Source organism: Bombina bombina, chromosome 3, assembly GCF_027579735.1.
Source record: "Bombina bombina isolate aBomBom1 chromosome 3, aBomBom1.pri, whole genome shotgun sequence".
NCBI classification, from domain to species: domain Eukaryota; kingdom Metazoa; phylum Chordata; class Amphibia; order Anura; family Bombinatoridae; genus Bombina; species Bombina bombina.
In genome coordinates this window covers 304,843,474-304,870,221 of record NC_069501.1, presented here as the reverse complement: position 1 = coordinate 304,870,221, position 26,748 = coordinate 304,843,474, and the positions used below count along the sequence as shown (strand labels likewise).

The following is a 26,748-nucleotide window of genomic DNA, read 5'->3' as shown; positions in this document are numbered from 1 at the left end:
AAGCTAATAACAAGATATACTGTGTGTGTATATATATATGTGTATATATATATATATATATATATATATACAAAACACGGAAGGGAACTGCACTCTCATACCGGACCGGGTACACATCTTATGACCCTGCAACATGCCCAGCCCTGGGTGCCACTGGCACTCACAGGAAGCTGTGCTGTCCCCAGAGCCACAAGCAGTTAACCCCAGACAGGTCTGGGTGCAAGAACCATAGGGAAAATTACAAAACAAATTAATACAACACACAGAGAAAACCCAGCACTCACAAGCTCTCAGCTAAGATTTAAAAGCAAAACTGGAAAGGTTAGTCACCGCATCTGGCTAAATGGGACAAGCTCAGGTACCACGTCAAGGTCCTTTCCAAATACCTGAGACCCTATAACAGCCACACAATGCAAGCTTTCAAATCCAAACAAACTGAAAACAAAAAAAGGGTGCACAGGAATATGTAATCACCCTAGACATATACAAAACACGGAAGGGAACTGCACTCTCATACCGGACCGGGTACACATCTTATGACCCTGCAACATGCCCAGCCCTGGGTGCCACTGGCACTCACAGGAAGCTGTGCTGTCCCCAGAGCCACAAGCAGTTAACCCCAGACAGGTCTGGGTGCAAGAACCATAGGGAAAATTACAAAACAAATTAATACAACACACAGAGAAAACCCAGCACTCACAAGCTCTCAGCTAAGATTTAAAAGCAAAACTGGAAAGGTTAGTCACCGCATCTGGCCAAATGGGACAAGCTCAGGTACCACGTCAAGGTCCTTTCCAAATACCTGAGACCCTATAACAGCCACACAATGCAAGCTTTCAAATCCAAACAAACTGAAAACAAAAAAAGGGTGCACAGGAATATGTAATCACCCTAGACATATACAAAACACGGAAGGGAACTGCACTCTCATACCGGACCGGGTACACATCTTATGACCCTGCAACATGCCCAGCCCTGGGTGCCACTGGCACTCACAGGAAGCTGTGCTGTCCCCAGAGCCATAAGCAGTTAACCCCAGACAGGTCTGGGTGCAAGAACCATAGGGAAAATTACAAAACAAATTAATACAACACACAGAGAAAACCCAGCACTCACAAGCTCTCAGCTAAGATTTAAAAGCAAAACTGGAAAGGTTAGTCACCGCATCTGGCCAAATGGGACAAGCTCAGGTACCACGTCAAGGTCCTTTCCAAATACCTGAGACCCTATAACAGCCACACAATGCAAGCTTTCAAATCCAAACAAACTGAAAACAAAAAAAGGGTGCACAGGAATATGTAATCACCCTAGACATATACAAAACACGGAAGGGAACTGCACTCTCATACCGGACCGGGTACACATCTTATGACCCTGCAACATGCCCAGCCCTGGGTGCCACTGGCACTCACAGGAAGCTGTGCTGTCCCCAGAGCCACAAGCAGTTAACCCCAGACAGGTCTGGGTGCAAGAACCATAGGGAAAATTACAAAACAAATTAATACAACACACAGAGAAAACCCAGCACTCACAAGCTCTCAGCTAAGATTTAAAAGCAAAACTGGAAAGGTTAGTCACCGCATCTGGCCAAATGGGACAAGCTCAGGTACCACGTCAAGGTCCTTTCCAAATACCTGAGACCCTATAACAGCCACACAATGCAAGCTTTCAAATCCAAACAAACTGAAAACAAAAAAAGGGTGCACAGGAATATGTAATCACCCTAGACATATACAAAACACGGAAGGGAACTGCACTCTCATACCGGACCGGGTACACATCTTATGACCCTGCAACATGCCCAGCCCTGGGTGCCACTGGCACTCACAGGAAGCTGTGCTGTCCCCAGAGCCACAAGCAGTTAACCCCAGACAGGTCTGGGTGCAAGAACCATAGGGAAAATTACAAAACAAATTAATACAACACACAGAGAAAACCCAGCACTCACAAGCTCTCAGCTAAGATTTAAAAGCAAAACTGGAAAGGTTAGTCACCGCATCTGGCCAAATGGGACAAGCTCAGGTACCACGTCAAGGTCCTTTCCAAATACCTGAGACCCTATAACAGCCACACAATGCAAGCTTTCAAATCCAAACAAACTGAAAACAAAAAAAGGGTGCACAGGAATATGTAATCACCCTAGACATATACAAAACACGGAAGGGAACTGCACTCTCATACCGGACCGGGTACACATCTTATGACCCTGCAACATGCCCAGCCCTGGGTGCCCAGCCCTGGGGACAGCACAGCTTCCTGTGAGTGCCAGTGGCACCCAGGGCTGGGCATGTTGCAGGGTCATAAGATGTGTACCCGGTCCGGTATGAGAGTGCAGTTCCCTTCCGTGTTTTGTATATGTCTAGGGTGATTACATATTCCTGTGCACCCTTTTTTTGTTTTCAGTTTGTTTGGATTTGAAAGCTTGCATTGTGTGGCTGTTATAGGGTCTCAGGTATTTGGAAAGGACCTTGACGTGGTACCTGAGCTTGTCCCATTTGGCCAGATGCGGTGACTAACCTTTCCAGTTTTGCTTTTAAATCTTAGCTGAGAGCTTGTGAGTGCTGGGTTTTCTCTGTGTGTTATATATATATATATATATATATATATATATATATATATATATATATATATACAGGTAGCCCTCAGTTTACGCCGGGGTTAGGTTCCAGAAGGAATGGTTGTAAATCGAAACCGTTGTAAATTGAAACCCAGTTTATAATGTAAGTCAATGGGAAGTGAGGGAGTTAGGTTCCAGGCCCCTCTCAAAATTGACATAAGTAACACCTAATACATTATTTTTAAAGCTTTGAAATGAAGACTTTAACTGTTAAACAGCATTATAAACCTAATAATATAGATTATAGCATCATCAAACTAAGTTTAATGAACAAAAACATTTGCTAAACCGCACCTAATAAAATTATCACACAAACACAGACTGTATCATCATCAATCTAAGTTTAATGGTGAAAAACAAAATAATCACACAACAGACTGTATCATCATCAAACTAAGTTTAATGAAGAAAAACCTTTTTTTACTTGCATTTTTCTGCAGCTAAGGTAAGTGGCTGCTAGATCTTGTTCCTTTAAAAACGGCTCCATTGCTCAGGTCTAGTTATACACTGAGAAATTTCAGCCTGCCTGTGTTTAATCACACAACAGACTGTATCATCATCAAACTAAGTTTAATGAACAAAAACAGTTTTTACTTGCCTTTTTCTGCAAACAGTGAGTCTGCATCTAAGGGAAGTAGCTGCTAGATCTTGTTCCTTTGAAAGCTGATCCATTAATCACGTCTGGCTTGCTTTTCTTTGCATGTGTTTGCTGCAACACAAGCGGACAAGCGTTCAGCTCAATGCTTTTCAATAGCAGTCACATGACTGGAAAAAAAGGGCGTTATTCTGAAACGGTGCAAATTGAACCGTTGTAAACCGAGGGCCACCTGTGTGTGTATATATATATATATATATATAAATCTTGTCACAGAAGGGCACTCACAGGACTTCATAGATAAAATTCAAATCTTTATTTCAAACTCGTAAAACAAAAGATCATAAGTCGACGTTTTGGCCCTATCTTAGGCCTTTCTCAAGACAAAATGTTCTGAAAAAAACCCATATACCTTGTACAATGGAGACACCCCACATTTATAGAAACGACATATTGTGCATTAAAGCAAATGCACATAAAATATACAGGATATGAAAAATACTAACAAATCACCCCTGACTAGGGATGGGCGAATGTGTAAATTTTCGAATTTCGAATGTAGAACGAATGTTATTACCGAAATTCGAATTATAAATCCGAATGTCGATAAGAACGAATATTCTTAAAAATTCTAAATTCTAATGTTATTTACAGTTTTCGAATGTCACTTTCGAATTCGAATGTTTATAATTATATTGAATGTCCACATTCGAAATTTCGAATTTAACATTCTATATAACAAATACTATTCAGAAGTTCTGTGTGATGGGTATACTCAAAGCGCCAGCAAGCACCTATTAGCCTGGGAGAGGTGAAACCTAGCTAGCACCTAAAAAACTACAAGTGTGGGAGGGGTCCCGGGCGCCAACTGACGGAGGCTAGGTGTACTACAGCTGTTTAATAGAATAGAGACATTTAATAAAAACAATATAAAAACAGTATATACATATACATATTCTCATGGATCCATGGTTAATAGCAGGAGATATAATACAATCAACATAAAAACAATAGACCACAGTTAAAATACAATTGAAACGATTAATGCTAGTACAAATATATGTACTGGCTGATGCAGTCCTTATATAGCAAAGCGTTCAAGTAAAATGGTCTGCTCCAGTGAGGTATGGTGAGACCAAAAATGATATCCAAATGTGACAAACTAATAAGTGTCTCCGGGAAAAACAGTGATCAAAGAATAAGTTAAAATATTCAAAAATTATTCAAAAATTATATATGTCAATTCTGGTGCTCCTGTTAAAATCGTAAAAATGGGGATTCAAAAGTGAGGATATTCAAAAGAAAAAAAGGAAAAATGGATGTAGAAAAAACTTTCTGGTGTAGAAGGTAAAACAATATAGTTCCACAAAATAGACAGTTAGTTATAGTCTGTTTGCAAAAATAAAATAACAATTCGGTGTGAAAAAATCAAATGTAGTGTTATATCCAAGTGAAAGACAGAATGGGGAACTTGGAGTGCTGGCTCCTTAGTGCAGCGTGATGTGCAATTGAGACAACGGTCTCAAACAAGAGTGAGGAAAATACTCCAAAAAATAAAATATAAAAGGAACTCGTCAAACAAACCTGTGGAAAAAACAAAAAACAGCAATGTGCAGAAAATCAAAGACAATCAGCTAAGATTGAAATTAAACTCACCAGTACTGGTCTACGCGTTTCGGCCTTATATAGGCCTTTATCAAGACTGGTTTTACATGCTTACTGGTGGTCTTTTATAGCGTTCACGCTATGAGGACCCGGATGTAAGAGATTACTCATCACTTCCGGTTATTTGTCGTGTTATGATATCTGAATGGAATACTTTCCAAATTGTGATCTTTTTTACCTTACAATAAGAGCCTTTATTATCATATTATCTAAATGTTATAACGACCCGTTAGTAGGTAGTTTATACCGACTATGTACAGCTTAGCCTCCGTTCGGGCAGTGACGTCACTTCCGGTCGGCGTGAAACTGCCATGGTATGCAGTGTATTCTAATGTTTATACCTATCATCAGGTGCACCTAGTTTGTGCTTCCCATTGTTTAGTTATTACCATTGGTTCCAAACAGAGTTATAAATTGTGAAATTTGAGGTTATTTATACAAATATTTCTTGCGATCGAATTCTGATTATCCGATTGGTCATGACGTCACTCATGGCCCTTGTATTAATCATTGCGGTCTCGTCAGAAAATTCTTGTTATATAACAGGCAGGGGGTTGACCCTTTACTATGGATCGCTAGGGGAAACGTGATTATGTAAGGACCTATATAATCTATCAACATGATAACGATAAGATACATCTTAATGATAGTAACCATATCTCTATATTCCTGTGTGATACGGTGTGTGCAGGAGATATATTATTGGTGAAAATAGCAGAGGGGATGTGTGTATGACACTGACTCGGTTAATAAGATCCTTCCTCATTCCTAATGTACGAAGGTGTATCTTGTCAAATCTAGTAATAAGAAGTGAGGAGATTTGTTCCGTATTGTATATTTAAAAATTATGTTACCTTATGTTACCGAAAAGGGGATGGATGCTACATCTCACATGTTTTACTAAGCATATGCTATCTTTGAAAAATCGAGTCATTGTTTTAAGACCTATTCAGTATCAGGGACCCCTGAAACTTAGGCAAAATTGCCCTGTCAGTTATTTAAGGGATATCAAGCCAATATATCTCTACGATATCGTTGTTAGGAATAGATGAAGAGAAGATAGAGAGAGAATTATACCTTTCATGTCAATAAAAGTATGTTCCATTAGGAGAACAGATAATATTATCAGATGTCTTAGATCTATTAAATATCTAGTGTCGCTATGACTCAGGAAATCGCCCGCTATCATTATCTATTTGTGTAATTTTTATAATTTTGGATTTTTCAATCCAACCTTACAATGCCGGACTTCAGTATTTGTAAAATATGGATGAAGGATCTGTGCCAGTAGTTGTAGAAATGAGTGGTCATATAGTCACTATTGGTCATATAGTCATATCGGTATATTGTATGACCTACTCTGCCAAATATAAGTGAAATTCCATCTTTCATATATTGAGACTTGATGTTTTGCGTAACTAATAGTTATGATGTTTTGCGTAACTTATAGTTAGTTTACACCAGGTATATTTCTTGTCTAACTATAAGACAAGACAGGGATAATGTTCATTAGTTCCCTAAATAGGGGGAACCTATAGCCTTGTAGTCCTTTAGACCTCGAGGTGGGTATCCCTTATATACTATAGGATGATCGTATTTGGCATCCTTAGTTGTTTAGTGGAGAGATCCGATAGTGTTATTTTCCTTTGGATTTCAAATTTTGATGTTCGAGCCTGTGTGTTTCTAAGGTTATGGACATATTCGACATATTGGGGACACTGTGGATGGGAGGCAAAATGATTGTCGAGGAAGAGGACATTGGTGACAATCAACATAGGGTTAGGAGTAGTCCCATGTGAATATATGCAAGTCTGGTTTTTTTTTAAACCACTAATTTTAGTGTGCTTGATACCCACTATAATATATGTGAGTTGATGCAATTGAAGCTCAATCTGGGCTATCAGTGTTATGCTATAACATATCAGAGCCGGGATACTGAGATGGAGATATTTTTCGGATTTGGCAGGGTATATCAGCCTTTTATTCCATTTTTGATGGTTAGACTCATCAGATGGTTCAGTCTTTAAATGATACAGTGGATCTGGAAGGATAAGACAATATTGGACTTCATTCATAACGATTAACATCATTTTGTATTTATAAATTTACAGGAAAAGCGGATATATGTATAAGAATTCGAGGCCGTTCTTTTGTTTTATGGCTACTCCTTATGGGTATCAGCTGATATTGAGTAGGTGGGAGAGGTCCTCCTTGTTGTTTAATCCTTTTGGAAAAAGGCAGTCGAGGTTGAAAATCCATTTTGATTCCGTGATACGTATTTTGTTTATATAGTCTCCGCCTCTCCAATTTTTTGTTACTTTCTCTATACCCATAAATGATAGGTCTTTTATATTTCCTTGATGTTTAATTGAGAAATGGCGATAGAGTGCTGTATCCATATTTAATTTTTCAATGAAAAGTAAATGCTCCCGGATTCTGTCCCTTAGGGTCCGAGAGGTCTGGCCTACATACTGCAGTCCACAGGTGCATTGTAGCAGGTAAATCACTCCGCTGTCCCGGCATCTAATCAGGTCACGGATCTTATATTTTTCTTTCGTATGGTGACAACTGAAGGTTGAAGATTTAATGCCATGCTTACACGCTTTGCATGATGGGCAGGGGAAAAAACCATTTATCTCTTTTCCATAAACATCCTTGACACCTAATGCCTTCTTTCTCTGTAGACTAGGGGCTAGTTTACTTTTCAAATTCTTCGTCTTCCTATAGATGAACCTTGGTTTGGAAGGAAGATTCTCGCCAATGATGTCATCGTCCTTCAAAAGTGACCAATGTTTTTGAATTATCCTTTCAATAATTTTCTTATTTCCACTGTATTCGGTAATCATATTGATGTTAAGAGTCTCATCTCCTGGTGGTTTCTCTTTTCTTTTGTATGTCATCAACTTAGTTCTTTCAATGTGGCTGATTTCCTGCACTTTTTGTTCCAATTCAATCTCATTATATCCTCGGTCTATAAATTTGTTCTTAATGAGTTCTGCCTGTTGTTCCCATTTCTCATGGGTTGAGCAATTTTTCCTTATTCTCAATAGTTGTCCAGTCGGGATGTTGTCCTTCCAGGACTTGTGATGGCAACTCATTCTGTGGATGAAGTTGTTGCTATCCACTTTCTTAAAGAATGTGGAAGTTTCTATTTTATTTTGGACAATTTCAATCTTGAGATCCAGAAAGATCAATTCACTCCTACTCCAGATGTATGTGAATTTCAGGTTTTCAGTGCTTCTATTCATTACATGACTCCCAGAAGATGTGCTCCCACTTCCCCATATACAGGTTCGCGTAGCTTGGTGCGAACCTGGTCCCCATCCCCGTACCGCATATCTGTCGGTAATACTTCCCTTCATTGCAGAAGTAGTTGTGACTCAGAATATATCGAATTCCCTCCAGAATGAACTCCTTTTGTTCTTCTTGAAGATCCTCGTCTCTATCCAAGAAGAATTCAACCGCTTCCAGACCCTCTTCGTGAGGGATGCACCTATATAGGGACGTGACGTCACAGTTAGGCAGAATGTATCTATCTTCCCAGGTTATTCCTTCTAAGAGGTTGAGTACCTGTGTCGAGTCCTTCAGGTAGGAAGGTAACTGCCTCACATATTTTTGGAGGTTTAGATCAATATACTCAGATAGATTTGAGCTCAGAGAACCAATGCCTGAGATGATGGGTCTCCCTGGCGGTTTCTCCAGCGATTTATGAATCTTCGGTAGGTGATAAATGATAGGGGTTATTGGATGACTGATGTTGGTGTATTCATATTCTTTACTGTTAAGTATCCCTTGTTCCTTGGCTTGATCCAAAATTCTCAACAGATCCTTTTTATACGCGGTTTCTGGATTTCCTGGCAGTCTCATGTAGGTATCTTTGTCTCCTAGGATCCGTGCGTTTTCCAGGTCATAGTTTACTTTATCCATGATGACAATCCCCCCTCCCTTATCGGCAGGTTTAATCGTCACGTTGTGGTTGTTTTCCAAATCCCTGATGGTTCTTATCTGTTTGTTAGAGAGATTCTGTCTCTTGATCTTCAATTGGTTGGACTGTATCTCTCTAATCTCCTTACATACTATTGTCTCGAATGACTCTATGGCTGTGCCCTTACTATTAGTAGGGTAAAAGGTTGACTTTGGTTTCAGATCTGTATGTTTATAACCATCATTAGCTTCATGTGGCTTATAGACCGCTTTTTCTAGGGCTGATTTCGCAAAGAATCTTTTCAGAGTCAACTTCCTCACGAACTCTTTAACGTTAACGAACGTCTGGAATTTGTTGAGGCTTCTTGTAGGGGCAAAGGAGAGGCCGTACTTCAGAACGGAGGTTTCTTCTTTGGAGAGGACATGGGAGCTCAAATTAAAGATACCTTCTGTTTTCTTTTCTAATACCAGATCGGGATCTATACTCTTGGTCTTATTAACTTTGGCTCCTCCTCTTTTTCCCCGATGAGTTCTTTTCTTTATGTTGTTATCCTTTCTATTCTTGCTTCTCTCTGGGGTCTTGGTATCCTCTCTTTCTCCCTGTTGTGTGTGCGATCCACCTCTAAAAAAGAAGGTGATCCAATTTCGAAGTTGTTCATTGTGCTTTGGGGTTCTTCTCTTGATTCCGTCTGTTTAGCACCTTGTTGTGTGCGCCGCTTATCAATTCCATGTTCAGTCTTCTGGTCCTTTCTTGGAGGAGTATGGACTTCTCTCCTACGTTGTGTCCTGAAGTCTTCTCCTGGGGTCCGAAACATATTGTTTCTCCTCATCTGTTTGTCATGGTAAGGCAAATCTCTCTCATCTTCATATCTCGACTCGAACCTGTTATAGCTGTACTGATACGGTCGTTCCTCAGCATGGTGTCTCTGTTGGTATTCTCTCCTCTCATGGTCTCCTCTTAGTTCATTTCTAAAGTCACCCCTATTATATGGGGTTCTGTTATAGTAATTCTCCCATCCATCTTCCCTAGTCTCTCTTCTCCTATGTGGTGAATATGTCCCTCTCGAATCCATAGTCCTATCATTAGTCCTATAATTATCGTAGTGTTGATTGTCCTGATAACCATATCCCCTATTTACATGGTGGATTCTATTATTTCTGTATGGGGCTCGTGCATAGTGATTTGGTCGATAATGATTTCTCCATGGGCCTCTATGTTGATTAGACTTCTGTGTGATATGGTAGTCGTGTCTATATACATTATCCCTAGGCTCATAGGACACTTCTGAGGTGTAATGTATTTTTTGGTGATTAGACCTAGTGTGTTGGCATTTGTCTGATGCATTAGTCCTATCTTCTCCTATATTCGATCCCTCATTAGCCCTAGTTTCATCATTTTTAAGTCTTTCGACTATTGACTCTTTATTCTCTATTTCTCTCATAAGTTTCTTAGTCTTCTTTTGAGTTATCTCATCCCTCACTTTCTTAACCTTTTTGAATAAATTGTCTTTTCTCTCTGATATATCCTTTGACTCTTGTCCTGAGTGTTCTAGATTCACTAGGATCTCTTCATTTTCTTTGATTCTAGAATCTACATCAAGTGCTAAAGATTCTCTGTACTCAATGATTAATTTAATGAGTTGTCTTGATGTGTTAATTAGAACCCTTTTCCATCTGTCTGAGATAGAATCGGATAAAGGGAAGGCACATTCTTTATGAGTTATGAGGCCTTTCGGGATAATGTCTAGTTCAAGACATTTTTTAAGAAAGGCAATCTCAGCTTTGTATTTCACCTCATAGGTGAGGAGTTTCTCCAAATCTCTGAATATGAACTGTATATCTACAGTATCATCTTCTACTATTTCAGTACTAGTAGGTTTAGTATGTTTATGTCTATAAGTATATCCTGCCGTAATGTAGCAAGAGACTCCATATTGGAGGTATCCGAAGATCTCTAAGGGTAGACTGGCTGCTAGAGTAGTGCTAGGTAGATATTGAGAATACTGTGTGATGGGTATACTCAAAGCGCCAGCAAGCACCTATTAGCCTGGGAGAGGTGAAACCTAGCTAGCACCTAAAAAACTACAAGTGTGGGAGGGGTCCCGGGCGCCAACTGACGGAGGCTAGGTGTACTACAGCTGTTTAATAGAATAGAGACATTTAATAAAAACAATATAAAAACAGTATATACATATACATATTCTCATGGATCCATGGTTAATAGCAGGAGATATAATACAATCAACATAAAAACAATAGACCACAGTTAAAATACAATTGAAACGATTAATGCTAGTACAAATATATGTACTGGCTGATGCAGTCCTTATATAGCAAAGCGTTCAAGTAAAATGGTCTTCTCCAGTGAGGTATGGTGAGACCAAAAATGATATCCAAATGTGACAAACTAATAAGTGTCTCCGGGAAAAACAGTGATCGAAGAATAAGTTAAAATATTCAAAAATTATTCAAAAATTATATATGTCAATTCTGGTGCTCCTGTTAAAATCGAAAAAATGGGGATTCAAAAGTGAGGATATTCAAAAGAAAAAAAGGAAAAATGGATGTAGAAAAAACTTTCTGGTGTAGAAGGTAAAACAATATAGTTCCACAAAATAGACAGTTAGTTATAGTCTGTTTGCAAAAATAAAATAACAATTCGGTGTGAAAAAATCAAATGTAGTGTTATATCCAAGTGAAAGACAGAAGGGGGAACTTGGAGTGCTGGCTCCTTAGTGCAGCGTGATGTGCAAATGAGACAACGGTCTCAAACAAGAGTGAGGAAAATACTCCAAAAAATAAAATATAAAAGGAACTCGTCAAACAAACCTGTGGAAAAAACAAAAAACAGCAATGTGCAGAAAATCAAAGACAATCAGCTAAGATTGAAATTAAACTCACCAGTACTGGTCTACGCGTTTCGGCCTTATATAGGCCTTTATCAAGACTGGTTTTACATGCTTACTGGTGGTCTTTTATAGCGTTCACGCTATGAGGACCCGGATGTAAGAGATTACTCATCACTTCCGGTTATTTGTCGTGTTATGATATCTGAATGGAATACTTTCCAAATTGTGATCTTTTTTACCTTACAATAAGAGCCTTTATTATCATATTATCTAAATGTTATAACGACCCGTTAGTAGGTAGTTTATACCGACCTCAATGATTAATACAAGGGCCATGAGTGACGTCATGACCAATCGGATAAGCAGAAATCGATCGCAAGAAATATTTGTATAAATAACCTCAAATTTCACAATTTATAACTCTGTTTGGAACCAATGGTAATAACTAAACAATGGGAAGCACAAACTAGGTGCACCTGATGATAGGTATAAACATTAGAATACACTGCATACCATGGCAGTTTCACGCCGACCGGAAGTGACGTCACTGCCCGAACGGAGGCTAAGCTGTACATAGTCGGTATAAACTACCTACTAACGGGTCGTTATAACATTTAGATAATATGATAATAAAGGCTCTTATTGTAAGGTAAAAAAGATCACAATTTGGAAAGTATTCCATTCAGATATCATAACACGACAAATAACCGGAAGTGATGAGTAATCTCTTACATCCGGGTCCTCATAGTGTAAACGCTATAAAAGACCACCAGTAAGCATGTAAAACCAGTCTTGATAAAGGCCTATATAAGGCCGAAACGCGTAGACCAGTACTGGTGAGTTTAATTTCAATCTTAGCTGATTGTCTTTGATTTTCTGCACATTGCTGTTTTTTGTTTTTTCCACAGGTTTGTTTGACGAGTTCCTTTTATATTTTATTTTTTGGAGTATTTTCCTCACTCTTGTTTGAGACCGTTGTCTCAATTGCACATCACGCTGCACTAAGGAGCCAGCACTCCAAGTTCCCCATTCTGTCTTTCACTTGGATATAACACTACATTTGATTTTTTCACACCGAATTGTTATTTTATTTTTGCAAACAGACTATAACTAACTGTCTATTTTGTGGAACTATATTGTTTTACCTTCTACACCAGAAAGTTTTTTCTACATCCATTTTTCCTTTTTTTCTTTTGAATATCCTCACTTTTGAATCCCCATTTTTACGATTTTAACAGGAGCACCAGAATTCACATATATAATTTTTGAATAATTTTTGAATATTTTAACTTATTCTTCGATCACTGTTTTTCCCGGAGACACTTATTAGTTTGTCACATTTGGATATCATTTTTGGTCTCACCATACCTCACTGGAGCAGACCATTTTACTTGAACGCTTTGCTATATAAGGACTGCATCAGCCAGTACATATATTTGTACTAGCATTAATCGTTTCAATTGTATTTTAACTGTGGTCTATTGTTTTTATGTTGATTGTATTATATCTCCTGCTATTAACCATGGATCCATGAGAATATGTATATGTATATACTGTTTTTATATTGTTTTTATTAAATGTCTCTATTCTATTAAACAGCTGTAGTACACCTAGCCTCCGTCAGTTGGCGCCCGGGACCCCTCCCACACTATTCAGAAGTTCAATAGTTCATGTGGTAGGGCGGGAATATAGTAAATTGATACATAATAGATACAAATATATAATTTCGAATGTTTCTATATAGAATATTGCATAATTTGAATATTACATTTAAAGAAAGCATTAGAAATACTATTACAAACATATAAATTCAAATTTTTCGAATTCGAATATTGCATAATTCGAATATTACATTTAAAGAAAAAGCATTAGAAATACTATTACAATCTAAATTCGAATTTTTCAAAAAGAATATTTTCGAATGTAATCGTAAAATTCGAAACCGAGCATTCGAAAATCGAATGTTAGAATGTTATGTAAACATTCGAAATTTGATTTGAACGAACAAATTTGTTAAAATTCGTGCCATTTTTCGAATGTTGCAAAACATTCGCCCATCCCTACCCCTGACAGAAAACATAGAGAAACAGTTCAAGCAAAGAGAAATGAGATCAAACGAGACTCCCAAGGGAAACTAGAAACAGCATATTGAAGAAATTACAACCAGGATCTGAAGCCAGACAAAAAAGATACCAAAACAGCGAAAGACATGCTCTGCTGGATACGTTCATACTGAAGAAGTGTCAGACTTAAGCCAAAATAAATAATACTATTCTCAACGTTTCAAATCAGCTACAGGTGGCCCTCGTTTTACAACGGTTCAATTTACACCGTTTCAGAATAACAACCTTTTTCCAGTCATGTGACTGCTATTGAAAAGCATTGAGAAGCAGTGCATTTATTAAAATAGCCAGTAGGTGGAGCTGTCCGCTTGTGTTGCAGCAAAGCCAAGCAAGCTGAAATTAATCAGTTTAACCAGACCTGAGCTATCAAGCAGATTTCAAAGAAACAAGATCTTCCTGTCTATAAATCAGTCCAGATTGGAATACATAGAAAGAACTGTTTGCAGAAAAATGCAAGTGAAGTCTGTGTTGTGATTATTTTATTAGGTTTATAATGCTGTTTAGCAAATGTTTTTGTTCATTTAACTTAGTTTAATTATATATTCTGTGTTGTGTGATTATTTTATTAGGTTTTTAATGCTGTTTAGCATTTAAAGTTTTAATTTCAAAGCTTTAAAAATAATGTATTAGGTGTTATTATGACAATTTTGAGAGGGGCCTGGAACCTATCTCCCTCACTTCCCATTGACTTACATTATAAACTAGGTTTCAATTTACAACGGTTTCGATTTACAACCATTCCTTCTGGAACCTAACCCCGGCGTAAACTGAGGGCTACCTGTACTGTTACAAAGAATCCAATGTGTCGGCAGAACAAGTAATACATACAAGCCCTCATACTCCTGACGAGAAGATAGCACAGATTATCTATTAACAATAGCACAAGCACCACACAGACCCATTCATCCAGTGCAAATATATTCTTAGCCAGCGCGTCACAGAAAACGCGACAATCCCACAGCAAAAAAAGACACCAGCCCGTCGTCAGAAGAGGCGATTGGTGGAAAAAGCCATCAAAGAAATTGATCAAAAGTGAGGATGTGGTCATCACTCTCAGCAATAGGGAACTCACGAAAGAAGAACTAGCACTACTGGGGAAGGGATTAAAGTATGTCCCTACTCCCAAAATAGACCTAATTGACAATATGGTAGATATACACAGGTTACAGAGAACACTCATATTGAAAGAAATATTATCATTTCAAAACTACTCCACCTTTAAACCGAAACACACTCACCCCACCATCAGAACATTCACGAACATGTGTGCCAGACAGATTGACAGTCTATGCAGCACGGACGCAAAGGTTAGAACCAACCTTGGAAGCTATGAGTGGAAGGCTTTGGAAAGTCTCAAGAATGATGATAGCATAATCATATGCCCTGCTGACAAGGGAGGGGCCATAGTAGTTCTTGATTATTCATTTTACAGAACTCAGTTGTTGAGCCAACTAAGTGACATTTGCACATATAAGAGACTTACATATAATCCCACAAAAGTGAACAAAGAAAATCTGGATAAAAGCTTGACATATGCCTTGAATAGTGGGCACATTGATAAGTCTATGTTTGATTTTCTCACTACTGAACATCCAGTCTATCCTATTATCTACACGATCCCAAAGATCCACAAAGAGCAGGTATATCCTCTGGGCCGCCCAATAGTATCGGCTGAGGGCTCCATATTCCAAATTGTAGCCAAGTACATTGATTTCTTCTTGCCGGACATTGTAAAAAATACACAGGCATTTTTACTGGATTCCATAGAGCTCATCAAGCTGCTACAGGACAGAATATTTCCCAGTCACTGCATTCTAGTCACTCTAGATGTCAACAGCCTCTACACCATCATCCCCCACGATGTAGGTGTAGAGGCAGTCCATCAAGCTCTCCTTGATTGTGATTCCTACACAGGACCCCCCATTGAGTTGTTACCGGATTGGCTTTTGATGTGCCTGACGCATAACTACTTCAGTTTTGAAGATAACTTTTACCTTCAGTTAATTGGTACGGCGATGGGGTCCAGTTTGGCCCCATCCTATGCCAATCTATTCATCGACTGGTTTGAGAGGAAGTACATTTTCAAGGACAGAAATCCTTGTGTTTTACTATATAGGAGATACATCGATGATCTCTTTGTGGTTTGAGGAGGCAGCACTAAAGAGCTTGCATTGTTGATCGATGCCTTGAACAGCTTTGAACCATCTGTCAAATTCAAAAATGAAAGTGTAAATACAAAGATTAGTTTTCTTGACCTGTGTATCTTCAAGGTAATGACCGAATCTGGATGTTCATTACATACCACCCTATATTCCAAACCAACTGATAGAAAGACTATACTACAATTCAGTAGTTTCCACCCGGTACAATTCAAAAGAGGGATTGTGAAATCACATTTTTTAAGAGTCATACGTAATAATTCTAATGTGGAATTGAGACACGAACAACTTGACAACATGTAGGGGCTACCACTCCAGCATGGTAGATGAGATTCTTGAACAAGTGGTACACCTTGACCAACTGACATTAATACAAAGGAAGAGCAAACCATCAACTTTGTCACTAATTATGCCCCTGCTACTAACCAGATTGGTGATATAATCAGAAGGAATTGGCCAATGATCAGCAATGATCTGACTTTACCATTTACCAACACTCCCCCACCCAGGGTGGTTCATAGAAGTGGGTGTAGTCTCAAAACATTGTTGATGAAGACCGACCCTTGGAAAAAGGAACAATCTTGGCTGCAGAGATCTAAGAATGGCTGTTATAAGTGTGGCAGCTGTGTAACTTGCAAAACACTGCTAACTGGAGAAAAAATCCACCATCCCAACAAGGTACAATCATACCAGATAAGAAACAGACTGACTCGCACATCTGACTACGTGGTGTATTTTCTATCCTGTCCGTGTGGCCGTTTGTATGTGGGGAAGACTTGTACCCCATTCAGGGAGAAACTTGCAAACCATAAAAGTGCGATAAGGGCTGCACTTAAGTATGGAAGCTCAGACCAGTCAGTAGCCAGACACTTTCTGGAGCATAAGCACCCCATCTCCTCCCTGTGTGAGGTGGTCATTGATTGGGTAGCCCCCCTGAAACATGGGGGTGATAGAGATAAAGAACTTCTCAAATGTGAATCAAGTTGGATTTTTAGGCTCACACGTTATCTCCTGCTGGCCTTAATGTAAACCTGGACAGTGCATTGTTTTACTAAATTGCTGCATTTTTGTTTGTATCTCACCATAATGGTTTCAACCTAAGTTTGCATATCTTCACAGTTGTCTATTTTTCACGTAATATTAGCCCAGTGTATTATATCTCATCACCTTGTAATTAGTGCGCTTTATGTTTCCATCCATTTGGTTCCATTTTTCATTTCTCCGATATGATGGGGTTAATTATCTTATCCTACAGGGCAAATTGTTTTGTTTTACATTTTGCTCCACGTTCCTCTATGGCATATTAGGGGCTTTCATTTGTTGCTCAGTGTGCTTATTTTATGCACATAGTTTGCACCGAGTGTATTCTGCTATTTGGTATATCACACTGACAGCCTGTATTTGTTGCTAGGGGGTAGATGTGTTGTAATGTTCTTACTGATTAACTCATGCCCACATTTCGATTGTAGTTTTCTTGTCTCAAGATCTGCCATAGTGTGTGGTGTTTTTATGAATGGGCTGGTTTCATATGGTTTAGGTTATTCCATCTCTTTCCAGGCATTTCCTGGACTTATCTGATCTGTTGTGGCTTTGACCCGTGACCTGGTGGTACTATAGGATTGTGGCTATATAAACCTGAGGCGGGTAGTACTAGTTACACTGGTTGATGAAGCTTGTCTGACGGGAGTACGGCTGAGCAGCCGCTTCAATAATATGTTTGTTAAAGTGAGTGTTTCTTTTACAGTCTGCCTTACGTGCTTTGTGTCTAAGATGCTGTACCTCTATACAATGTTCATTTATGCTATGTGGTGTGCTTATATCTTTTGATCTGTCTAGATAAATTGCATGTTAAGGATACAATGGACTTATGTGATTTTTTAGTCCCGGCTGTCAGTGTTCATGTCAGTTGGGCTCCGTTTGATTAAGACACATTTGGCCACTTATATTTGCTATCTTTCCTTCATTTGGTAACGTTAACCGGCAGGTTTAGTTTTGGTTCCTGGTAGATATAGGCTATTTGCATTTTCTACCAATTGCGCCCGTTAGTATCCGCTTTTTCTGTGAAGCGCTAGCTAAGAATATGTTTAAACTGGATGATTGGGTCTGTGTGGTGCTTGTGCTATTATTAATAGATAATCTGTGCTATCTTCTCATCGGGAGTATTAGGGCTTGTTTGTATTACTTGTTCTGCTAACATGTTGAATTCTTTGTAACAGTAGCTGATTTGAAATGTTGAGAACAGTATTACTGATTTTGGCTTAAGTCTGACACTTCTTCAGTATGAACGTATCCAGCAGAGTATGCATTTCGTTGTTTTGGTATCTTTTTTGGCTGGCTTGAAATCCTGGATGTAATTTCTTCAATATGCCGTTTCTAGTTTCCCTTAGGAGTCTCGTTTGATCTCAGTTCTCTTTGCTTGCACTGTTTCTCTATGTTTTCTGTCAGGGGTGATTTGTTAGTATTTTTCATATGCTGTATATGTTATGTGTATTTGCTTTAATGCACGATATGTCTTTTCTATAAATGTGAGATGGTGGGGTGTCTACACAAAGCATATAGACGGAGCACTCACTGGTCTTATCAAATAGTGCAAAAACCTTTATTCCATAATGACTTTTCGGGGTGTTCACCCCTTCATCAGACCAATAATTGTGCAAAATTGAACAAACTTTTTAAACAGTGTTAGACCCCCTCCCCTAACAAACAAAAAAAACCCCAAGGGTTAGCAAGTAATGTGACTCATAACATAAACATTTGCAAAGTATATAGGAGTGATTTGTGATTAAGCCTATAATCTTAATAATCAGAAACAATGCATAAAAAATGTCAATCTAAGTGATACCTGTGTGCTAGGTTGCGTGTGCATAATTCAGTGTTTAGGACATAATGGGAACCGTGTACTGATAACTACTTTGGATGGTACAAACGGCCAAGAATATAGTGTTACATATTTCTTACTATCAAGTATGTGGGGAGATGCTTTGAGTCACAAACGTTAGACTACTGAGTCTTAAAGGGACACTAAACCCAAATTTTTTCTTTTGTGATTCAGATAGAGCATGCAATTTTAAGCAACTTCTAATTTACTCCTATTATCACTTTTTCTTCATTCTCTTGCTATCTTTATTTGAAAAGCAAGAATGTAAGTTTAGAATCCGGCCCATTTTTTATTCACAACCTGTAAGTTAGAAAGTTGCTTCAAATTGCATGCTCTATCTGAACCATGAAAGAAAAAAAATTGGGTTTAGTATCCCTTTAATACATACAACTGTAGCAAACAGTATTATATCGTAGATACCATAAGATCCTGGAGTATAGGGCAGGCGTCTACGCTACCGCATCGTCATGGCGTAAAGGAAACGCCCCTAATGGGCATGTAGTTGTCACGGTAGAGGCGGGAACCATTGCTATGAATACATAGAACAGTTGTTATGGGATACTATGTACTATGTGACAGGGATGTGTGCACACGTAATATGTTAACATGGCTCACATTGTTATATGCAGGAGAATCAATATAAGATTATGTGATCTGGGCAACAATAATAAATGCTGCAGGCTGTATGTGCAGAGTATAAAATAAAATACAATAAACGTTACAGTCAGAAGTTTGCTGGGTTATATATTGTGTAGATAATATGAGAGTCACACAATTATTAGACAATTATTAGACAAATGGTCATATTGGTACTATATCAGTTGTATTAAAAAGATAACACAAATCTAATAAAATCATGAATACTATAGGGCCATATATAATGGGACATCGTGCCCCTCAGGATTAAACTTAAACTTTTACAACCAAACTGCAATGTACAATAAATATTAATAGGGTTTTGCTATAAAAGCCAAAAGTATCTACTTCAAAGGGGATAAGGTTATATGGAGAGCCTAAACTTATACCTCATAGTAACAAAAATTGTGACAAGGAATCTACATAAAAGTAAGCATGCAGAAGTATACGATATGTACTGATTGTCAATTAGACTTTAAGATAGAGTAGAGAGGTAAGTGTGTCCCTTATGTGAAACAATGTCACATACCCTAACATACACTTATTGTAGCACAAGCTGTAACTCTCTCTCTCTCTCTCTCTCTCTCTCTCTTTATATATATATATATATATATATATATATATATATATATATATATATATATATATATATATATATATATATATATATATATGTGTGTGTGTGTGTGCAGTCACCAGTCAGCACCCAGTAGTGCATAACTTCTTCTGATCCTACCTAGGTATGCTTGATTTCAAATGGTAGATATTTTAATGTATTGAAATGGTATACAACTACCGGAAAACCACCCAAGCTAGCAAATCATGTCTGCATGGTACTTCTGATGGACAACAATGGTTATAGATATTGTTCTCATTTTCATAGTGTCTTATGCCTATAGACTCCATAGGCAAAAGCAAAGATTAAACAGTAAAAGGCAGTAACAATATAAACCTCCAACTAGATTTAGTTTTTTTCTGGAGGAAGTTGTGTAAACTCAAAATATCATCATCTTACTATAATCTGGTATCCATTTACACACCCATGTACCTCTGTTCCCCATTAATGCTGGTTTGGTTATTGTTTGTATATTTGTAGGTTGCTGGAAGATCTTATACAGAAGGAAAGGGAGCACCAGTTCCTTTTAAAACAATGCCTGGAACAGAGGAACCATGATATGCATCTTCTTCAAATCAAGTCCATTTCTCATGGTATAAATCATTTTTCCTTGAATTAACAAACAATTGTTAATTGGTTGGCTCTCCAATAGCTGGTTTCAGATAGTTTTATTGATTGCCTGTCTCTTTTATATTTGAATTTAAGTAAAGAACTTGAACAGACTTAAAGTAATGATAAAAAAATTGTCAAAGCAGGGGCCAGAATATTAAAGAACATCATCTGTACACTTAAAGTGTCATAAGACATGTTGAGATATGTGCATATCCTAAAAGTGCTAATTAGGTAAAATAGTTTGCACAAAAAAAGTTTAAAAATTGCTGACAAGTATGTTAAAATAATTTTTAAAACCAAGCAAAATTACTTACATAGCCATGCTGTCTGGAGTAGTCTGATCCCCCCCCCTTTTCCGTGTTTAGCATCAGAAACATGGGCATTGTATTTAAACTAAGTTCACAGCTGCTTATTTGCTTCTAGACATGCTCCAGCAGATAATGAGTGTTAATGTCTGCATTCTACCAAAGCAAAGGTAGATATAGATGCAGCCATAGAAGGAATTGTGTGGGGAGAGCTAGAGCGGTACAATTTGGAAACTTAAAAGAAAGGGTTAATGGCGAGGCACTGCAGTATAAATTTACAGGTAAAGTAATAAAGTACATATTATTATATTTGGTCTCTATCCCAACTTGTTTTATGTCCCTTTAATGATTTTCAAAGCCAAAGCAAAAAAGTTATTTTAAACTATTTTTATTAGAAGAAAAAAAAAGACAGTACAGAAGCGGTGTCCGGCTGCTGCTGACACAACAGAAACACAGAGGTAAAATAAATAGGTTTAAAATAACTTTTTTTGCTTATGCTGTGACAATTATTAAATGTTCAGATTTAATATTCTGGCCCCTGCTTTGACAAAATTTACCATCATTTTAATGACAGCAGGGTTGGTTCTGTTCTGTGGGTGGAGGTGGAAACACATAACAAAGCCAAGATTTAAATGTTGGACTCCATTTAAAGACCATTTACAGACTTTAAAGGGTCATTAGTCGATGACATTCAAAACAGAGATTAACCTGAGAATAATTTGCAAATGTGTTTTTATCTTATATAAGTTCTTCAGATATTGAAGAAATAAGTGTAAAGTTTTAGTTTCCAAAAAAGTAATGAGCATCACCCTATTGTATCTAATTATTATAGATTAAAAAGCCTGTTCGTCTTATCTCCCCTGCTGAAGCAAATTAATGTAAATTATAAATAAGATGGAAAGTAAAACTCTCACAGTTTTCAGCTTCCCTTTACATTTCTTACATATACTATACCAGCCCTCTACTAATCATTATGAGTACCAATTCAATGTTTGGTTGTTACTTTGCATCCCTCAATCTTTAACAACGGCTTACTTCTTAATGTATATCAGAAATTAAGACCAGCATTGGAAAGGATCTGCATAAAAAATTATACACATTTAAAATAGGGTTTTGCTGTCTGGTATATACACATTTAAAAGCCTATTTGCTGTAGTCTATTATGGCTTGTTAAAGGAATAAAATTAATCATTCATGGATCAGATAGAATATGCAATTTTAAGAGGCTTTTTAATGTACTTCTGTTACCAAATGTATTTTGTTCTTTTGGTATCATTTGTTGAAAAGCATACCTAGGCTCAGGAGTAGCAATACAAAAGAAGACAAGGGGTGCCTCATAGCGTAGCCATGTGTATAAAAATAACATTATTTATGAGACATAAGAATCAAATGTATCAAAGAGTGAGAAAATATATCCACAGTTAGTATAAGATACAGGTGCATCCAATTCCAGGGACCAACCACCTCTGCCCCCTGTTACACTCAAAACACCTTAGTCCAGTTAGATACAAAACCATAAGTGTGAGCTAAGCAATCCTACCGTTGAACCAAGGAGCTTCTGGCGGGCAATTTACCAGGACACTCTCAGCATTCACTGTTGCTCCGTTGCACACAGAGCCCAAACAATGCCAGACACGTCTCTCACCTACTGGCCGATCGCAGCCCTCTGCTTGTCACTCGTCTATGATGTAGTTGCTTGTTGGTTGATCCGAAGACATCTCTTCACAGCTCATTGGGTAACAGGGTTAGAGGAAGATGAGGCCCCAGCACCACTTACAGCTTAACAGAGCAGAATACTGGTAGATAAAAGTGAAAAACAAGAAAAGTCCAGCTCTGATGATAAAATCAAAAACTTTATTCCATTTAAAAAAATGAAGTAGTACAGCAAAAAGAAGAAAGCCTAGCAGCTACGCTCTCTTCTTTTTGCTGTACTACTTAATTTTTTTAATTGGAATAAAGTTTTTGATTTTATCATCGGAGCTGGACTTTTCTTGTTTTGCACATAAGAATCAAACTCATGATTTGTGGTGGCACCCAAGGTAGGTAGGTGCAGATAAGCCGGCTGAGCCTTTCAGCGTTCACCTCGCTGGAACCTCGAAGTGGTGAACCTAGAGGTCTGGTATCACTGTGTGCATGGCTTACTGTATCCGGGTTCTTGAATCACTGCCTTTGCCTCCATTTGGTCCAGAAAAGGGCCATGGAAATTAGAATGAAATTTTAATGAATTGAACTAAGATCGGATTTAAAAAACTAAAAAACTTTCCAATTTACTTTCCTTATAAAAATTTACCTCTTTGCCTCATTATCCTTTGTTGAGATTTGGCACTCTTTTGTGACAGCATATCTATTTAGACTCATGAGAGCATATTTAGATAGGCTCAGGAACTATATGGCAGCTGTGTTTGCACAATGGTTGTTACTATGTTATACATATTGTTAAATTTCAGTATGCTCTTTTGGAATGCCAAGCAAGCCAAGGGAAATAGATACAGTTCATAATATAAGTAAATTATAAAGTTTTATTTTATGTGACACAATCTACCTAAATCATGGAAGTCAAATTTCGTTAATCAAATGAAGCAGCTTGGTTTAAAGCTTTAATTCACAAGATTTATTTGGATGTGGGGAAAACTCCCCCTGAGCACTTTACTCCTCATTCCGCTAGAGCAGTTGCTACTTCTTGGGTTTTTCCTTATGAGGCTTCTGTTGATCATATATGCAAGGCAGCTACTTGGTCTTCTTAACACACTTTTTCTAAGTTTTATTACTTTGATGTGTGTGCCTCCTCTGAAGCTGCCTTTGGCAGGAATGTTCTGTTGGCCGTATTGCCTTCACTGTTTGCCCCCTATTTCATGGTGGTCTTGTGGACTTCATGGCTTGGGTATTAATTCCCATGCATGATGACTCATGGACTCTTACCATCTGATGAAATAAAACAAAATGTATGCTTAACAAGCCCCACCCTTTTTGTTTTGTTCAGGTGGCAGCAGTATTTGTTTTTGCACTAATGTGCCCCGACTTTATCTTTACTGCTTTTCTTGTTTTCCTCGTCTACTTGGCTATATGTATGACTGAGGATCATGGGAAGGATTTAAAGCTCTGGTGTCTTGTCTTTTGCCTCCTCCTAGTAGTCAGAAGAGGAATATTCACACACACATATTCACACACATGATGACTTGTGGACTCTCACCATCATTAAATAAATCAATGTATCAGGTTAGCATACATTGTGTTGTTGATTTTCATGTCCCTTTAAGAGATTTAAAAATGGATTCAATTAAGATGACATTTGTTCCCTCTGATATGGTAAACCAATGTGATAATATATCAAAGTTATTGGTACAGACCTCAGGTTAAACAAAGAATGGAATAGAATTAATAATATCAAATCTAAGGTAATAAACAGACTTAAGTAGGTTTAGTCGTCCTTCCTTTTTTCTCTTCTGTGTTGATGTGTAAGCTTTTTGAGAGGTTCACAAGTAATAACTGTACAATGCCTCCCCTAGATGTCCCAAGGATATCCGCATCATATGTATCACTTGGCAAAACGCGAGACCAAGAGCTTGTTGATTGGCTGAGGCAGCATGGAGCTACTGAAGATGTAGTGGAGCAGGTAATCTGTTTGGACTCATATTATCCTCTTATTATTAGACAGATTACGTTACTGATCTATTTCTTTTTCCTGTTTTTTTATTTTCCCAGTTTGTTGAAGAAGATTATACTCTTTATGATGTTCTGCATGACATCACCAAAGATGACCTTCGATGTCTAAAACTAAGGTATGAATAGTGAAATGTGATTATTCTAACAGTCTGTGCAGAGGTGCTGGATAACTTAAAATAACTTCAATTGTTCATGTGCACATCTTGCATTTTGAATAGAAATGTTGTACCATAGGAAGTACTCTTTTGCGGATTTAACACAGAATAATTACTTAAAGGGACATCAAACACTAAATAAGTTTAATGCACCTCCCTCTAATTATGGGTGCCGCCATTTTGGAGCTTTGTTTGGTTAAGCTTTGTTAAGTTTGTTTAGGTTTTGGGAATGCATATTATTTGATTTAAGATAAAAATAAATAATTACAGATATTTTGGTTTTGTATACAGATTTATTTTGCAGATTGAAATCAGTTGCTGAATAAGAAGCTGGCTAAATAAGAAGACAACTTTAGCCTCGTCTCACATCATTCAGACAATGTAAAGACTAGACGTGTGCATTTGAAGGTTTCGTATACTTTCGAGTGCGGAAGAAGGCGGCCCTTCACGCCGGTCGGCTATTTTTGGAGCCAAGTTTATACTTGTGAAACAGCAACACACTTAAACAGATTTTAGTGTGTTGCTGTTTCTCAAGTATAAATTGGCTTTGATAATAGCTGACTGGCACGAACGTCCGCCTTCTTCCGCATTCTGAGGTATCTTAATCCTCCAAATGCACAGGTCTAGTAGAGACTGCAACAAGTTGTTTCTGCAACCCCTGACACTCAGCCACCAAGAAAACGACATATAGCGTTCTACTGTAGATGTGACGGCAACAAATACATTAAAATACATGTGTATTCAGTCTGTATTGGTTTTAATATGTTTCTCACCTCCCAAAACTGCAGCAGATTAAACAGACACATTTTCCTTAAAGGACCAGTAAACACAGCAGATTTGCATAATAAACAAATGCAAGATAACAAGACAATACAATAAAATTTACTCTGAATTTCAAATGAGTAGTAGATTCTTTTCTAACACATTTTAAACTTTTATGTATATTTCCACTCCCCCTGTACCATGTGATAGCAATCAGCCAATCACAAATGCATATATGTATAGTCTGAGTTCTTGCACATGCTCAGTAGGAGCTGGTGACTCAAAAAAAGTGTAAATATAAAAGACTGTGCACATTTTTTTTAATGGAACTAAATTGGAAAGTTGTTTAAACTTACATGCTGTATCTGAATCATGAAAATTTAATAAAACCTGAGTGTCCCTTTAAGCACTAGCAGACACCAACACAAAACTGTTTAACTCCTCTATTGCTTGATCTAAGCTTCATTTTACAATACTTTATCAGCTCCACTACCAGGCACTAGCTAAACAAATACTGCTCATGTCCTTCCATCTCAAATATTTTATTTGTTTTTGGAAAAATGACTTGACAGAGAGAAGGGGTTAAATAGGTAACTTAAAGGGACAGTAAACATAAAAAATAATGTTACATAATTCTACACTGTGCAGTATTATGTAACATTATACTAGCGACACCTTAAAAAACAGAAGAGATTGAGAGATTTACCCCCTAAAGTTATACTTACCTTCCATTACTCGCCAGCCTCTTTTGATTTTTTTCCCCTCAAAAGCGAGTCATGGCCACACTGTCTAATCACAGCGAGCCTGATCGTGCCATTGAACTGAATGTACTGTGCTCCTGTGCTGGGTAAAACAGGGAGCGGACTACATTTAGTTCTATGCCGCAATCGTGCACGCTGTGATTAGACAGCACACCCATGAGGAACTTTTGAGAAAAAAAAAAATCATAAGAGGCTGGCGAGGAAGAGAAAGTAAGTATAACTTTGGGGGGGTTCATCTCTCAGTCTCTCTTGTTTCTTTCATGTAATTGGCAAGAGTCCATGAGCTAGTGACATATGCGATATACAATCCTACCAGGAGGGGCAAAGTTTTCCAAACCTCAAAATGCCTATAAATACACCCTCACCACACCCACAATTCAGTTTTACAAACTTTGCCTCCTTTGGAGGTGGTGAAGTAAGTTTGTGCT

At 37.9% G+C, this 26,748-nt stretch overlaps 1 protein-coding gene across 3 annotated transcripts in view; it reads left to right on the top strand.

The window, feature by feature from the left end:
* MAP3K15 (mitogen-activated protein kinase kinase kinase 15) overlaps positions 1-26,748 on the top strand; it is a 551,607-nt gene that overhangs the window by 509,897 nt on the left and 14,962 nt on the right. For all 3 annotated transcript variants that reach the window (XM_053706395.1, XM_053706394.1, XM_053706393.1), the window contains 3 exons: positions 20,543-20,655; positions 24,486-24,592; positions 24,682-24,758. In XM_053706395.1, coding sequence (XP_053562370.1) covers positions 20,543-20,655; positions 24,486-24,592; positions 24,682-24,758 — 297 coding nt within the window. The remainder of the gene's footprint in view (positions 1-20,542; positions 20,656-24,485; positions 24,593-24,681; positions 24,759-26,748) is intronic.